This window comes from Vipera ursinii (genome assembly GCF_947247035.1).
Source record: "Vipera ursinii genome assembly, chromosome: 6".
NCBI lineage: Eukaryota > Metazoa > Chordata > Lepidosauria > Squamata > Viperidae > Vipera > Vipera ursinii.
This window is the reverse complement of record NC_139515.1, coordinates 68,793,175-68,811,284: the sequence shown is the minus strand read 5'-3', so window position 1 is coordinate 68,811,284 and position 18,110 is coordinate 68,793,175. Positions and strand designations below refer to the sequence as shown.

The 18,110-nt window shown below is 36.9% G+C and overlaps 1 protein-coding gene across 1 annotated transcript in view; it reads left to right on the top strand.

Annotated features, from left to right (window-relative positions):
- The first annotated feature begins 3,105 nt into the window (after positions 1–3,105).
- Positions 3,106–18,110, top strand: part of PARPBP (PARP1 binding protein) — a 37,190-nt gene continuing 22,185 nt past the window's right edge. The window contains exons 1-5 of the mRNA XM_083365703.1: positions 3,106–3,259; positions 8,859–9,083; positions 11,095–11,205; positions 12,052–12,222; positions 14,445–14,599. Coding sequence (XP_083221829.1) covers positions 3,110–3,259; positions 8,859–9,083; positions 11,095–11,205; positions 12,052–12,222; positions 14,445–14,599 — 812 coding nt within the window. The 5' untranslated portion in view covers positions 3,106–3,109. The remainder of the gene's footprint in view (positions 3,260–8,858; positions 9,084–11,094; positions 11,206–12,051; positions 12,223–14,444; positions 14,600–18,110) is intronic.

The window sequence follows — 18,110 nt, the reverse complement described above, 5'->3', positions numbered from 1 at the left end:
TCCACAAGTCATAAAAGAGCCAAGGTTGCCTACCCCTGGTGTAGGTCTATACATATCTTGTATATAGTATGTTTTAAATGTGTGTTATGTATGTGTACACTTTTAGAGGAAGCAGCTAAATTTCATTTTTTTAATGTGTGCCATTGTGCTCACAGGAAAAAATGACAATAAAGGTTATCTAATCTTCCTTGTCTTTTGGCCTTTCATTCAATATAATAAGTAGACAGTTGATTAAGAAAAACTATTTGGTAAACTTTATGCTATCACTTGACTCTCAATCCAAGTTTGTATTGATCCAGAGGTAACAGATTATTTGATCATTGTCTAATTTTTTAGCTATTCATTCATTTGGAAAATGCCTATTCACAGACCTAGGTGGCTTAACAGTGATAAAATGAGCAGCAACAATACTAAATTAAATGTATTGATAAAAAAATCCCTATTAGCCTAATTATGGTTCTTTATAAAAGAGCACCTTTTTACTCTTTCTATTAACAGGTAAGGTATAATCTTGACCTGGTGATGTAAACCATCTGCCACCAAGAAATCCATTTGGGGCCGTGCACACTGGTGTCTTGGAAATAAGTGCCTGCGGTGCTCTCTTTTAGCTAGGAGGTATTGGGAATATGGCCCTGAAGGTGGCAAAGAACCAATATATAGAAGGCTTTATAGGTAATAGCCAGCAGTCTGAAATGGATCCAAAAGCCTAATCTAAGCCAATATAGCTCTCACAACATGTGTTACTTTGCTAAGCCGCATGGTTTACCATTATTCAGTGGTAAGTGGATTCTGTGCTAGCTGTAGTTTTTAGATTATTTTCAGGGTAAACGTGGAGAAAATGATGGTAGTCAAACTTCAGTGTCATCTAGTCCAGGAAAGGTCAAAACTGACAAGTATGGTGAAGCTGACCAAAGACTCCTCTGACTGCAACCTTTACTTCCTGCTCTAGTAAGAATTGTGAATCTAGGAGACTCCTGTGACTGCTCATCTCTATGGCGACTCTATGTTCACTTGACAAAAAACAAAAGTAACTTAAATTGTATTCTTCAGGCACATTAGAAGTAAAAGCTAAGGTAGATGTAGGTCTATAAAGAAGAAAAAGTGGTGAATTGGTAATAAGGTAATGATGAGAGATCAGAATTGCTCCTATTCTGCCCCCACCAAGAGCCGTGGTGGCGCAGGGGTTAGAAGGCAGTATAATTCTGCTGACTGCCGGTAGTTTGATTCTCACCAGTTCAAGATTGACACAGCCTTCCATCCTTCCGAGATTGGTAAAATTAGGACCCAGATTGTTGAGAGCAATATGCTGACTGTAAATGGCTTAGAGAGCTGTGAAGCAGTATATAAGTCTAAGTGCTATTGCTATTTTATGACTATCTTGTCTCAAGGGAAATGGAGCTCTAGCTGCTTCTTATTACGTCAATGGGGAAAGGAGAGAACTCCAGCCTCAATGAGGTAAAGGGTAAGAGAGAACTTAGACAATTTAAAGAACTAAAAGTGTCAGATGATTGCACCCTACTATATAAAGAAACTAATGGGAACATTTGCTAAACTTGTCTCAGGAATTCTTGGAGATGAGGCTGGAGGAGAGCAAATATTGTCATCTTCAAAAAGAGGATGAAGGAACATATGAGAGACTTCAGAATTTTCAGTTTGAAATCTGGAGAAGATTAGATTACAAAGCAGGATGTTCGTGAGCATTTCAATAGCATGGTGCTGAAGTAAGATCATAGGCTTGTGCCACACTTTAAAAAATGAAATTATCATTAAGATGGATAGGTTCAAGTGATGACTTTTGGATTGGTGGGGAGAGCTACTGCTTCTTTTAAGGCCTGTGGCATCATTTTCTCTCTCAAGACGTTTACCTTCCATGCCCAGTTCATGTCCTCTCTGGCCATGTTTACAAGCGAAGAAGGGCATAATTATAAGTAATGGATCTCTTTGCACAGAGGTTGCTGTCCACATCCTCAGATGTCACAAGCCTGAGAGTATTTTGGCAATCTCACAAAACATGACCTTGTAATTTTATGAGATTGTTATCTAATGGGCCTCAGAAGTATGCTTTTTCAATTGCTGTCCCAATTGGAATTTCAATGCCATGAAGGTCCAATCTGCTGCTGCCTTCCTGGTTTCCAGGAGAGCCATTAAGACCTGGTTATTCCATCTAGCACAGGAGGTGGACATGTTATCAGTGAAGACTGGAATATGGTGACCACATGATTGTGTATATTTTTAATTGAATGTCGGTCTTCTTTATAGTGTGGGTGGGTTTCTTATTTTTGAGAGGATGCTTTTTATGTTGATCTTAATTGTTGACTGTCCAGAGCTTTTAAGAATGGGAGGTATATAAATTAAGTGAAGAAAATGCCTGGCAAACTAGGCTTTGGCAATTAACGGTCACTGCTGTACAGACTGTTTTATTGTAGGGCTTTGTTTTATATTACATTTATGCTATTTTTTATGCTTTTATGAAATAAACTGAAATTGTTCTGACTCTATAAACAGTTAAGACTTTAAAAGTGAGCCCTATTCATATAATTAATTTAGACGATAAATACATTTGTCAAGGAATAATTTGTTTATAATTTTTTTGAATTCCTATGCTGATTCTATCATATGTCAAATATAAACTATTTTCCCCTGTGCTGCCCTATCATTAAGCTTCCTGTTCTCAGTTACATTGTTTTCTGCTTATGATTCATTTTCTAAATGTTAAACATAGTGATGACGGACTAATGGTTACTTTAGCTAGAATTGATGGGAATTATAGGCCAAGTACATGAAGAGACCCAAGTGGGGGATCTTACTTTATCATCTTTTATATTCAACTTCAAAGCCAGTTTTTCAAAAATCTTGAACTGCAGTGCCCAGATTGGATTCTATCTTATATTTAAGTCTAATACTTCCCCCCACTATGTTCTTTTGCCACAGTAAATTTGATAACCCATTTTAAGTTGTCTTTACTTTTGCTTCCTGTTCCATTTTGTATTTTGAACTTTTGCATTTCCTTCCATTGCTGCTGTCTTCCTTCCTTATAAAAGCCATTGTAAATTCTTAATATTTGCAAGTTGTACGATTTTAACATTTTATTTTATTTTTATTTAGGATTATGACTCCTCTTCAGCAAAGCATTTGGAATATGATTAAATGTTTCCGAAGAAATTGGCGCTTATTTTCAGATTCAGAAAGGACTACAGTGTGTGGGGCAGATTGCATGCTGATGGCTTTGCTCTTATCTGTTGCCGAAATCAATAAGAAGGTTAATATATATTGATTTCAGGGGCATTTTACAATAGGTCAATGAGTCCATAAGTCCTCCAAACATGTTTGAAGGGTATCTTAATAACATTTTGTTCATTATTCTAATATTTGCGAATAGAAAAATATTTTATTTTGAAAAACTACTAAAGGGTTAATCAAAATCTTGTTATTTGCTTTGATTAGCTGCCTCATAAAGAGTTAATTTAATATCTTAGCTTGTACATCACTTAGGCTTCAAACAAACTGCAGCTCCTAAATTTGCTATAGTAAGTTCTTGGTTTAAATAAGAAAGCATAGTTCTTATGTTTATGGCAAAAAACGGTGGGTATGCACATTCAAACCTCAGAAACATCTGAATGAAGAATACATTTTCTGTTACATAGAGAGACAATGTTATATAGTAGTTAGGATGTATGTCTGGAAGACCCAAAATCAGTAGGGGAAATTCAATAGGTCATTCACTTTCAGTCCAAGTAGGAATGTTTTAGTGTTGAGTTCCAATTATGGAATACCTTCCCAAGGGAAACACAATTCACCTCTGGGTTTTAGACAGTTAGAAATATAACTCATGGCATTGGGGATAACCAGTGCACAAGGACTAGAATACTTTTTAAATTGCTGCCAGTCACTTGCTTGGTTTTTTTAAAAAAAATTGGATGGTTTAATCATTATATAGTGATCTGTGAAAGGAAAAGGAATGTATTAAACAATTGTTATTAACACTGGAATCATTTTTTTCTTTAATCTCTCTTCAACTGCTTGCAGTTGAAAGATGAAGTATCTCATCAAACATTTCCAAGAAAATTTACTTTCTCTGGTGAGATCAACCATAGAAATTTTAATGCTCAAAGGAATTTATGCTCTAAAATTGTAAGCAGAGGAAAAATAAGGGAAATGTAAATCATTTTCAGCTTTATTTGTAATTCCATAATACAACTTAAATATCTTTGTTTATGCCTCTATTCCCAACATAATGTATGTAAAATAATGTATGTTTTAAACTGAAAAGCTAGACTTGTTAGTCTGGCTGACTAACCAAGCATAAATATTACCTTTGCCTCATAAAATATGATAGGACAATGATACGAATTAACCATGTGCAGTTATAGAAATGTTCGACTTTGGCTTATTTTATCTGTTAAGGAATAACATAGACCCTCTGGGTAATGAGTATCCAATATTTTAGCTTGCCTGGGGTTCATTGAGTGAGGAGGAATTGTCTTGAACCCCATATAAAATATATAATATAGCTAAAGTATCTAAATATATAATGTTAAAAAATTTATGATATTGTGGAGCCATATTATAAGCTGTTGAGGGCCACATACAGCCCACAGATTGCTGTAAATGATCACAAAATATATATAAAATATTCAGTGAAAGTCCCAAATAAAGAAGCCAAGTAAAGAAAATGACCTGGTAACCTACTTTAAAAAGAATTTTTAAAAATGTATGATTTATAGAAGTGCACCTCTTATAGTAGTGTACAAAAATTAAAACCACCATAACAATATAAATGCATGAAGTCTTTGTTAAAAAGTAACGCCAGAAGGAAAAAAACTACATCACAAAAAGACCTCACATGTTGACCCAAATGCCTGAGAGAAAAGCTAAGTCTTCACAGAGCCTTGTGAAAGGCTAACAAGATTGATGTCATTTGTTTTTTCTGGGGAGGTTCTGTTCCATAGGACAGGTATAGCTGCAGAAAACTAGCTTTTAAAACTAAAAAGGCACCGGCATTGAAATACTAATATAGAAAATATATTCAGATTCTGCAAATTTTAAAAGGATTGGGAAGAAAACCTATAAAAGAAGCACTTAAATCATTTTTCCATAGTTACATCTTTAAAATGCATTCATCAGTGTCATGCAAAAAAATAAATACTTTTATGGAAAAACTCATTTTTAAACTTTGATACAAAATATGATTACTACAAAATGTTAGAACTGCAAAGCTTTAAGAATTGTAGATTTTTCTTCATTTTGCCCTTCTGAAATACAATATTATTGTTGTCTATCACTGACTAAAGCTGTTGAACTTTATGAACTTCCTTTATGAATTAGCCAGCTGGCACTTGGTCCTAGCAAAACATTTTCTGAGTTCTACCACAAACTCTTGCAGTCCTTTCTATGAATAATATGCTGTCATGGTGGGCACCTGATCATGAAAACTGATATTTGGACAGCATTTTTATTTGGATTTAAATTGTTTTTACAATACCAGTATAAACAAATTTAAGCCCTGAAAATTCCTCATCTTGTGAGAAAAGATTTTGCCTGAATTATATTGGAACTTAACTAGCTGTTGCACTTTGAAGAACTGGTTTCAGAAACATTAGTGAAAAAAATATATTCCACTATCTTTAATCTGCAATCTTATACCATGTGGAACAAACCACTTTAATATCCAAAAACTTCTAATAAATCAGACTAACCTACACTTAGATCTCTTTTATTTTAATGGGGAAAATAAAACTTTAGAGCAAAACTTGAAACAAGTTGAATGTTTTGTTGGAACAAAAATTCCTTCAAGTGCTGTGGGATAAAGCAGCAAACAGAGAAACTTAGTTATTATTTGATAATATAGCATAAGCCCACAGAAACTTTCAAGGCACTATAGTATTATTGCTCCTAGTAAATCATTCAATAATTACACTGTATAAATGTAATTCAACAACCAGTATAATGTAAAAACATTCGATCCTTTTATATGTTCACCTGTCACATTTCCTTTCTATCTTATCTTTCAGGAAAATTCTCCCTGCTTTACCTTTCTCACGACAACAAAGACATAGTTGCCTGACAATTCAATTATTAACCTTAATTGCTTGGTAAAAAACTAAAACTTTTCTTTCATGAGAAGATGGGGAAAGCCCAGGCTACCCATTTACCAAAGCAACAGGAATAACAAATGGCAACCATTATCTTCTCTGCTATTTGGCTCCCTTGTTTTATATTTCCTGCATAATTTTTTTTGTAGTATTTTATTAATTTTGTAATTTTACATTTAAGTATTTAAAAAGCAACGTTGTGGCTGGGTTAATCGATAATTCAATAGCATACAAAAATCTTTAGTACAAATCTCAAGGTACCACATCAAATATTTCCTCTCTTTTTCCCTTAATATCTACTGTCTCATATTTGAACTAATACAGTTCTTAGTTTATCAATTGAGTAAAAATTGCATTATTTATCAATAATTTTTAGGTTATACCTATCCTAGTTGCTTTTACATTCTAGACAATATATTGTTAGTTTTTCCCAATATTTAGTTTCCCATCAAAATTTAAATTTAACATTTGATATTTATAATTTCCAAGTTTTAGGTAACCAAAGTTTCCTTTATCTCAATTCATATGAAAGTCTAATATTCAAGATACACATCTATTTAAGTATATTCTATTTTCCACTACCTTGGACCATCTAGTTAATACAATATAACATCCTTATTTTCAACTAATTTCCAAATGTCTTAAATTTAATGACCAAAATTTCCCTTATTTCAACATCAAATACTTCCTCCCTTTTTCCCTTAATATCTAGTCTCATTTAAGCTAATACAGCTCTTATTGTATCAACTAAGTAAAAACATGCTTATTACATTTATCAATAAATTTTTAGCTTATACATATCTTAATTACTTTTACATTCAATCTTTATAGACAATCAATATCCTATATATTTGTTTTTCCCCAATTTTTAATTTCCCATCAATATTCAAATTTAACTTTTAATATTTGTACTTCCAAGTTTTAAGTGACCAAAGTTTTCTTTATCTCAATTCATAACAAAATCTAGTATTCAAAATACACATCTTGTCTATTTGAGTATAATCTATTTTAATTAGTAATATAAAATCCTCTCTAATAAATCAAAACCCTAATTTTCTTCAGCCTTATTCTAGCTTTCTTCCTTTGCCAGCTTGCCTTTTCATGTCAGTGCTTTTAAGTCATCAAATAGGTCTCCCTCTGTTATATATATTATTTGAAATAAGAGAGACCATCCAGTCACCATTTTTTTTGAAAGGCTAACTAATCATCTCTATTATTCCAAATCCCCATAGTTGTCCTGATACATTTGTCTTCCCTTTGGTCTGTTCTTCTTGCTCCTCAAATTTCTTCTGATTTATATAGAAAGTCTTTTCCATTTTCAGTGTTGTCAGCCCCTTTTCTGGATTTTCCATTGCCTATATTTGTTGGTCAGTTGAATCCTCTGTCATAGTATTTAATTGTTCCACTTCTTCTGTTATCTTCTGCGTAGTTGATTCTTTAATTGTGGTCAAAATTTGGGTTCGTATAACTAGGCCGACATCTTGTTCTTTTCTGTAGCATCTTATTTCATCACAAGCTGAAAGAATGGTTTCATGTATTGCTTTCAACATACAAAGAATCTGTTCCTGGTCTTCATCCATATTCTCTTGATGGTGTGTTAAGTTGAGGGCTTTAAAGTCAGAGAATGAAAATAATTTTATAACTAGGTACATGACACAGCTGAGCTTCTCACAGCTGGTATTTGTCAAGGTTGAAAAAGTCTTATCTATAGTCTGGGCTTCAAGCCAAGTCTCCTTTAGACAATAACAAGTTGTAATATCAAACTTGGCGACAAGATGTCACGAATGTTGTTTAAAGTTTTTTAAGTCCAAAATTTTTATAATCCTTTTTCCAATTTTATTTCTTTTTTGTAAATAAAAAACAAAGTTTTCTATAAAGATAAGAAATCTTTTGTTTCCCAAATTTTAGAAGCATATAAATCCAGTTAGATTAAAGTTATTCTTTCAGTGTTTTTAACTCCCCTGGATAGTCAGTCGCCACTATTTTTAGAGGGTGGGATAGAAGTTCCCTTCCCTCTCACAGGGGAGAAGATGCTTTGGGCACCTTTTACAGGAAAAGAAAATACTTGAGATTGAAGAAAGGTTCAGATCTCACCCAGTCTCATCTGCGCTGCTTTAGAAGTGCCTGGTGGTAAGTTTGACTTCGGCTACCTGCAGCCTAATGACGAACCATATTCCTATGGCCAGTCTTTTGTCCGCCAGTTTGGAGGGCTGCCCTGGATCGAAGGGCTACTGTCCTCCCACGAACAAGCGGGGGTCCCCTCCTTGCTTTTCGCCCCTACAGGGCGACTCAACCCTTTCCAGGGTCCCCCAGCGGAGTGAAACCGAACGTGGAAGGCGGAGCTTGCCTTCCAGTGGCCGCGATGGCAAACCGGAAGTCCCTATTTCCTGCACATTTTATTCACAGGCAGTACATATGACACTTGGCATTGGTTAACTTTATCCAATCAAATAGATGCAATATGCAGGAATCATGATGAATTATCATAAATATCACAATAAAGCAGAAGACAGAAAAATGATACACATGTAGGTGCACACCTGGGTAGCTTGGTTCAGTGTCATTGTTAGCTGACCTCATAGTGAAGAACACATTTATAACTCTCATAAAATGATTAAAATATATCAGGAAAATTTAAGTTAACTGATCACAATAGCTCTGTCATTTCAGGACAGTTGAGCTTGTAAATCATTTTTAGATCTTGACTGAAGTTGCTGCAGAGCATCACTACAGTCATTCTGAATAACTCTTTCTTCTTTTTTATAGCTTTGTGGTGAGTTTGAAGCATCTCTTAGTGAAGTGATACTATCTTGGAATTACTTTGTTCCTGACAAGCTAGGCATATTACCTGAAAATTCAAAAACTCCTGAAAATTATGCAGACATCAGAAATAGTTATGCGAGCTTTTTAAAGCGCTGCAATATGATGGATCTTGTAGATATATATATAAAATGTGAGACACTAGGATTGCAAATTGAATCCATCTCCTCTGTAAGTATGTGTCATTATTGATTTGAATATACAGGTATCAAATAAAAACTGTAATGTAAATCAGGGAAATTTTGTAGCTTTCAGTAAAGAAATATTTTTATCAAAATGAGGTCAAAACAGTCATATATAACTTCTTAGGTGTGGGTTAATAGGAATTTTTGTGAAGTGCAGTAGCATGCTTTTTGATTTTATTTAAAAGTCTGATAAGAAATGTAGCCAAAACAAAGGTATTTAAAATATGCTAAATTATCTGAACAATAATCTTGAAATCACAAAAGCATAGATTATGTGGCTTAAAGCTACAGATCATTCTCTGCATTGATGTATTTTTTGTAGAATTACTGTTGCTGATGCCTTATCTAAACAAAAGATTTATTTATTGATATTTATAATTTATTTTATATATGTGTACATACAAACATATATAATAATCATTTTCTATATAATTCATTGTACCCAACATAGTACAATGCAACACTTGTAAAAATTACTTAAAATCTTATTAATCAAACATTCAGAAAAAATAGCATTATCAAATACATATGTTAATCATTATGGAAAAATAAGTCAACTTTAGAAAAGCAAAGTACAATGGACATTTCCTGGAATGCTGCTCTATAACCTCAGCATTCATACACAATAATGGTTACTTATAATAGTTGAAGAATGTATGTAGTTTATTCCTCCTTGCTGGACAGCAATTCAGCTGAGTGAGGAAAATGTTTCATTTTCTAATTCAAGGAAACTGATTGCTTATAAAATATGCCTTTATTTAATTACTTCTGTTCTTCTGGAATGGCAAATCGCCTAAGAAAGATACCATATAGAATACTGAATAGCCACATATTAGCTGAGGGGTACAGGTAATCCTAGAGGGACGTGGTGGCTCAGTGGGTTAGGACGCTGAGCTTGTCGATCAGAAGATCGGCAGTTTGGCGGGTCGAATCCTGAATGCCGCATAGCAGAGTGAGCGCCTGTTACTCATCCCAGCTTCTGCCAACCTAGCAGTTCGAAAGCACGTAAAAATGCAAGTAGAAAAATAGGGACCACTCCGGTGGGAAGGTAACAGTGTTCCGTGCGCCTTTGGCGTCTAGTCATGTCGGCCACTTGACCACGGAGACATCCTCGGACAAGCGCTGGCTCTTTGGCTTTGAAACGGAGATGAGCACCGGCCCCTAGAGTTGGAAACGACTAGCACGCATGTGTGGGGGAACCTTTACCTTTTTACAGGTAATCCTTGACTTACATTTGTTTAATGACTGTTTGAAGTTACAACGGCACTGAAAAAAAGTGACTTATGACCATTTTTCATACTTAGGACCGTTGCATCTTCAAGATCACATAATCAAAATTCAGATGCTTGGGAACTGGTTCATATTTATGATGGTTGCAGTGTCCTGGGATCATGTGATCACATTTTTTGTGAGCTTCTGACAAGCAAAGTCAATGGGAAAGTCAGATTCACTTAACAACTGTGGCAATAAAGGTCGTAAAATGGGGCAAAGCTCACTTAACAAATATCTCGCTTAACAGCAGAAATTTTGGGCTCAATTGTGGTTGTAAATTGAGGAATACCTGTACTTTGTGGAAGTATCAACTTTAACTGAAACAGTGTTAGGATTTTAATTTTAATTCCTCTACATGGAAACATGTTTGTGTTTATCATCTGAACATCCACAGAGTAATATATAAATAGTACAATCTTTTTAAATTTTGTTACTTTATTCTACCTCTTGATGTAGGAGGAAAGGTAAAGTCTATTACCTACGTTTTCAGCCTTAAAAGGGATATTTTGACAGCTCTCAATACCAACAGTGCATGATTCACAATGGTTAACTGAAAGGTTTCCCTAATGGTCAAAGTACCAATATTCTAGGATTCTGTCAATGACCTCTCTTTAGGGAATAGTTATGATGATTTATGCAAGGATCAGGAAGCCCCCATAAGTTGCTTCTCTTTATAAATTGACTATCAAGCTAACTATAATTCTGAATTCTCTTCTTTGCAAAAGGTACAATTGTTAGAATTTATTGCTGGAACAGCAGATTTAACAATTGAGAACAATTCTACTAATTCTGCACCCTCCACGCCAACGAGAAGAATGAACCAGGATAAAGAAGATGTAAGATTTGTGTCTTCTATTTTATTTCCTAACTACTATAAACTTTCTTATAAAAGATAATTATATTATAGTGACATATGACCATAATAAATATTTCATTTGCTAATTATTATGCTAGTTGTTTTTTCCCATTTTAATGGTTAGTGTCAAAGCCCTATTCTTTTGACTTGTTGAACTCCCAAATGTTTTTTGGGGTTCTGCTTTAAATTCTCTATTACATGTTTTTTAAAAGTCTGATCAGAAATAAAATGGAATGTTCTCAAAACATTTACTGGCTTTTGAATCAGTAACAATTTAGCAATAATAGTATGCATTATCTATTGATCGATGCAAATGTTCTAAATGCCAGATTGTAAAGGTTAAAAATATATATGATTAATATAAAATTGTGGTCAGTGCATGCTTATTTATGCTAATTCTTATCTAAAATGTGGCCGTGTAGCCTTGTGTGGGGGACACATGGGCCCACATAACCATGCAGCTGGCCGGCCCCATAAGACTCCCCCCCACCTGTATTAAAAACTGCTAAGCCCCCATCTTGTAATTCTTCTATAAATTTTTTATAATGTTGATTTCTAATTTTAAAGTTTTTAATCTTGATCTGAAATTATTTTGATTTTAATGTTTAATTTTACTGATTATATTGTGTACCGCCCAGGAAGATAGGTGGTTAACGAATGTGAAATATAAACTAATAAACACATACATTTTTCAAAATAGCGTCAGTAATTTGAAAAAATATATAGATCACATTTTACTTTATTAAAAAAGTTTCTAATACATTGTTACATCATATTTTTTGAAGGAATATAGAAGAAAAATTATAGGATTGTGTTTTAATTGTAGCTGCCATTAATGGTGAAGAAAACTTTGTATGCATATTTAACTTTACTGGTTAATTCCAAAAATGATCTGGCTTTTACTCAAATTTTAAACATTCCTGATAGAGGACTTGGAAGAGAGGCTTTTACTGATCTAAAGCATGCTGCCCAGGAGAAACAAATGTCTATATTTCCGGTATGTATGAGAGATTGCTTTGCTTTGTGTTGACATTGAATAGATGTCTTAAATGATTGATTCCGCTACTCAAAAGTTAACTTAGGATTCTTTTTCTAAGTTAAGCAAATGTATATAGAATATTATTTTAGGCTCATATAAAGATTACTTTAGTAAACAATTAATAATGTTATTCATAAAATAATCATAGAATATGATAATGAAAAATTCTTTTTTAAATTTCATTATTTAAAAATTTTAAAGCTTTTTGATGATCATACACTATCAATATTTACATCACCCAAAAATATAGATATTACGAAGAAAAAAACATTATAGTGATTGAAATAAGCAACCTATAACAAAAAAATTAATTAACAAAATTATGTAATTATAACTATAATTTATTATTGTTAATTCAACCATTGAGCTTCTAATTAAATGTAGTCCATTTCATAACTTACTGTGTCATTTGACCTTGTTAGCAGAAAAGTTAGCCTGTTGTTTGATAGGTGCATTGCTCAAATATATATTGAGTATTTTGAACACCTTGTCAGCCCAAATACGGGCCAAATCTTTTTGCCTGTATCAGCCCAAACTCGGGCCGTCCACAGACAGCAGTCACAACTGCGACAATTATTATTTGCGTCAATTTTTTGGATAGCTAACAAAGAATTAAAGGGAGACTGATATAGCTATTTCAAATGTATTTGTTCTCATCAGACAGCCACACCCTTCTGAGATTCGAACCTGCACTGATTGCACATTAGGCAGTTGTTTTAACCTCTAGGCCACAAGCTCTTTCTCGCTTTGTCACCTGTATTGGGGACGGAAAGTGACAAAGTGGGAAAGAGCCTGTGGCCTAGAGGTTAAAACAACTGCCTAATGTGCAATCAGCCCAGGTTCGAATCTCAGAAGAGTGTGGCTGACTGATGAGAACAAATAAGTTTGAAATAGCTATATCAGTCTCCCTTTAATTCTTTGTTAGCAATCCAAACAATTTACGCATATATATATCATACTAACTTTCATTTTAGTACTTTATAAAATTGTATTGCTGCATCTCTTGAAAAAGTTAAGATGCAGGCATCTTGGCAGCTGCTAAAGCAATAAAGCCTTGTTTTTCTAATTAATATGTGTTTCTGTTACACATTTGGCCTATTATATATTGGAGGTAAGTCAGAATATTGACTTAAAACATTGTTTCTCAAGAACTTTAAAACAACCATTAAAAATCAACTGATTTAAAATAGTAATTCCTTGTCCAGCCCAGACATTCAAAAAGAAATCTTTCCTGCTATTTTTTTTAAATTTAATTGTACCCCAGCTTCAATTTCTCATGTTATTTTGGGATCAAAATAGAACCATCAGTTAATAACCAAATATGCTTATAAGTTTTCAATGTGAGCTGAAAGGCCATGCTTTTCACCATTATTTTAAAATAGTATAAGGTTACAGTCTAAAATAACATAATTAGTGGTTATTTTTGAGTTGTGTATGATTGTGCTATTTGGCTGTAATAAAGAGCATCTTCTATTCAAGCCATATTTTGCAAAATATTTTATTTTCCAACAGTAATTTCTATTGTGCAGTAAGGCCCCTTCTGAAATCTGGGGATTTCTGAACAATTTAATACAATGTATATGGTCATTGCTATTGAAAGAAGAAAAAAAAAGTGGGTATGTGTGCTAGAATGGGATACACTAGAATTCTCTGGATTGTTTTAATTGTAAAATAAACAATGAAGTCTATAAAATATACTCATTCCCAGAGCCGGCTATTCCACAGTCTCATGGGTAGTCCCAACTGGAGACTTATACATGCTGAGCATATGCCATGTGAAGAAATACCTTCCATATACACTGGTTTTTCCCAGCAGTTTATGAGGGGAAAATGGGACAGAAAATGCTAGTGTTCACATCATCTTGGCCTACTGCTTTTGATATAGTCTTAGAAACATTGATCTTTGCTCATTATTGTCAGAGCCACAGAAAAATTCAGAAGCTAAACTGGAACATCGTAGCGAAATCTAAGACTCTAAAATCAAAAGTGGGCATAAATTTGATATATTATGATTACATACAGAAAATAGTAAACATTATTTCAGTTTCCGACATACATTGAATGCATTTTTTTATTAACTAAAAGTTTTTATACCCTTTTGTAAAGAATTTGTTTTTAAAAAACTATCCTTTTCTATTACCCTTTTACATACTGAACCTAAATTTTGTTTTTCTTGTTAGATGGCAACTTCATTTATACGTTCCATAGAACTTGGAGGAAAAGGATATGCTCCTTCACCAACTGATCCTTTAAGAAGTCATGTGAAGGGACTTTTTCAGTTTATTCATTTTATTGATAAATTAGAAGAAATTATTGGTGAAGATCTGGATCCAAGGTAATTCTTTTCTCATTGACTTACCTATTATTTTTTGAAACTTAAAATGTATCTTTATTCATTAGCCTTTGAAAAGCCAAGCAAATCCGATTCTTAATTACAGTAGTTCATTTTCAAACTGGGTAAATCTTACAATGTGGTGTCCTTTTTAATGCAAGTTTAAATAATTCAGTGGAAAACTGCATTTTAATTATTACTTTTTACTTCTATCAATCTTGTTTTGGTCTCTTTCAACTCTCTTGTTTTATTATTGTTTTGGTTAAAAATTGTGTAAGCTGAGAGTACAATAGTGATAGCTATTATTACAACAGTTACAAACTTAATGTTACCCCTACATGTAGTTATTGATGGGACATATAGTAGTTTATCATCAGATTGTTTTATAGTTAATATTCCATGTTGGGATTAATAAATTTATAGTTTGGAATATTTGGAAGGTTGAAAAATAAATACTGATAAAGCACAGTTGAAAAATTGGTAATGTGGTAATAGAAAGCTTGTTAAGTGAAGGTTAGTTCTGAAAAGATTGCTGAACAAGAATTAATTCCTTGAGAAAAGTAATATTGTTAGTAGAAAGAAGACAGGCAAAATAGATGAGCCTTGTACAGAAAGTAAGAATAGGTAAGCGGGAGATAAAGAAAACGACATTTTGGGACTCAATAGGTGGTTAAAGGTGATGTTTCTAATATTATAGATATAAGAGCTAGTGTAAGAAGAAAGGTGGTAACTGGAAAAACTGTTAACTGACTCCTGTAGCATCTGCTCACTTGATACAGTAAGGTCTAGTGAGGTGCAATACTCCAGAATATAAATTAAAATTGTATGCTGATGATATCATACTCACAATTAATCAGTCCAGAGGATCTTTTAACATTGTGCTGGGGAAGTATACTGCATATACCCGTGGTTTCGACCCGTGGTTCCGGGAACGAGGGTGAGCAGCCACCTGAGCTTAGGCTTGTGTATTTTAATGCCAGGTCCGTAGTTAATAAGGTTTCTCTCATCCGAGATTTGGTTGAGGAGGAGCGTGCGGACCTGGCTTGCATTATGGAGACCTGGTTGGGCCCAGAGGGTGGTGTCCCTCTGACTGAACTCTGCCCTCCAGGTTTCCGGGTGCTCCACCGGCCTCGGGCTCAGGGTAGGGGCGGGGGTGTGGCGGTGGTTGTGAGGGAGACCTTATGTCCACAGGAGGCCACCGTTGTCCAGATATCCGGATGTGAGTCACTCCTCCTGAGATGTGGCCCTAGGGCTCAGTTGGGCTTGCTGCTGGTGTACTTTTCGCCCAGTCGCGTAGCAGCAGCCCTGCCTGAACTTCTCGATATCCTCTTGGGTTTGGTGATTGAGTTCCCCAAACTTATGATTTTGGGGGACTTTAATCTGCCATCCCTGGGGGGATCATCAGAGTTGGCTCGGGAGTTCATGGCTTCCATGATGGCCATGGACCTGATGCAAGTAATTCAGGGCCCGACTCATGGGGGGGTCACACGCTCGATTTTGTTTTTCTATCTGGCCGGTGGTTAGATGATCTGGGTGGGGGTTCTCCAATTATTATGCCCCTGTCATGCACCGATCATCATCTCCTGCGGCTGGCGTTCTGCTTTGCCACCCCCCATCGCTGGGCCATGGAACCGACAAGATGGTTCCGCCCCAGGCGCCTAATGGACCCTGAGCGGTTTCAGGTGGCGCTTGGGTCCCCGCCTGCCGCCTTCGCTCACAGCCCAGCCGATGCCTTGGTGGAAGCCTGGGAAAGGGCAGCCATGGAGGCACTTGACCGCATTGTACCCATGCGGCCCCTGACCCGGCACAGATCCCAGTGGGCTCCATGGTTTTCCGTTGAGCTCCGGGAGATGAAGCGTCGGAGACGGGGCCTAGAGAGCTGTTGGAGATCCAGCCGGTGTGAATCCGACCGATTGTGACTAAGGTCCTCTACGAGGTCTTATCTTGCGGTGATGAGGGCGGCAAAGTCTAATTACTTTGCTGCCCTCATCGCGTCCGCAGATAATCGCCCGGCCACCCTGTTCAGGGTGACCCGCTCCCTCCTTAATCAGGAGGTTAGGGAGGAGCCCTTGCAGGGTCGTGCCGAGGAGTTTAGTCAACATCTGTCGGACAAAATCGCTCTGATTCGGGCCGGTCTGGACTCTGACTGGGCAGAGTCTGACGGAGGTGACACGAGCGGTCTTGGTGATGTTATCTGGGAAGAGTTCAACCCTGTGACTCCAGAAGATGTGGACAGGATCATGGGGAAGCTGAGCTCCACCACATGTTTATTGGACCCGTGCCCCTCCTGGCTGGTCTATGCGGCTCGGGAGGGGACACGAGGCTGGTTCCAGGCAGTGATAACTGCTTCTTTGAGTGAGGGTAGCTTTCCTGCCGCCTTAAAGGAGGCGGTGGTGAGGCCCCTCCTCAAGAAGCCTGCCCTGGACCTGGCTATTTTGAATAACTATCGTCCGGTCTCCAACCTTCGCTTTCTTGCGAAGGTTGTTGAGAGCGTGGTGGCGCATCAGCTCCCTCTGTTCCTGGAGGAAGCGGATTATCTGGACCCGTACCAATCGGGCTTTAGGCCCGGGTACAGCACGGAGACGGCATTGGTCGCACTGGTGAATGATCTCTGGCGGGCTCGGGACAGGGGTTGTTCCTCTGTCCTAGTCCTATTAGACCTCTCAGCGGCTTTCGATACCATCGACCATGGTATCTTACTGCAGCGCCTCAGGGGGCACTGTGGGGGGCACTGTTCTCCAGTGGTTCTCCTCCTACCTCCTGGGACCTTCGCAGTCGGTGCTGACAGGAGGGCAGAGGTCGGCCTCGAGGCCCCTCATTTGTGGAGTTCCTCAGGGGTCGGTCCTCTTGCCTCTCCTGTTCAACATCTATATGAAGCCGCTGGGTGAGATCATTCGTGGTTTTGGAGTGGGGTATCATCAGTACGCCGATGATACCCAGCTTTTCATCTCTACCCCAAACCACCCCAATGAGGCCCTCGATGTGATGTCCCGTTGCCTAGAGGCGGTTCGGGTCTGGATGGGGAGGAACAGGCTTCGGCTCAATCCCGACAAGACCGAGTAGTTGTATGTTCTGGCATCTCGGGAAATTCAGTCCATTCCATCTTTAACCATGGGTGGGGGTGGGGTATTACCCCCCCCGTAGATAGGGCTCACAACTTGGGTGTCCTCCTGGACTCACAGCTCAGTTTGGAAGACCATGTAAGAGCTGTGACCGGGGGGGGCTTTTGCCCAGGTTCGCCTGGTGCACCAGTTGCGACCCTATCTGGACCGGGATGCCCTGCGTACAGTCACTCATGCGCTCGTGACCTCTCGTATAGACTACTGCAATGCTTTGTACATGGGGCTGCCCTTGAGGACCACTCGGAGGCTTCAGCTGGTGCAGAATGTGGCCGCGCAAGTTGTGATGGGGGTCTCCCGATACTCCCATGTAACACCTCTTCTCCGTGAGCTGCATTGGCTTCCAGTTGCCCTCCGGGTGAGATTCAAGGTGCTGGTGATTACCTATAAAGCCC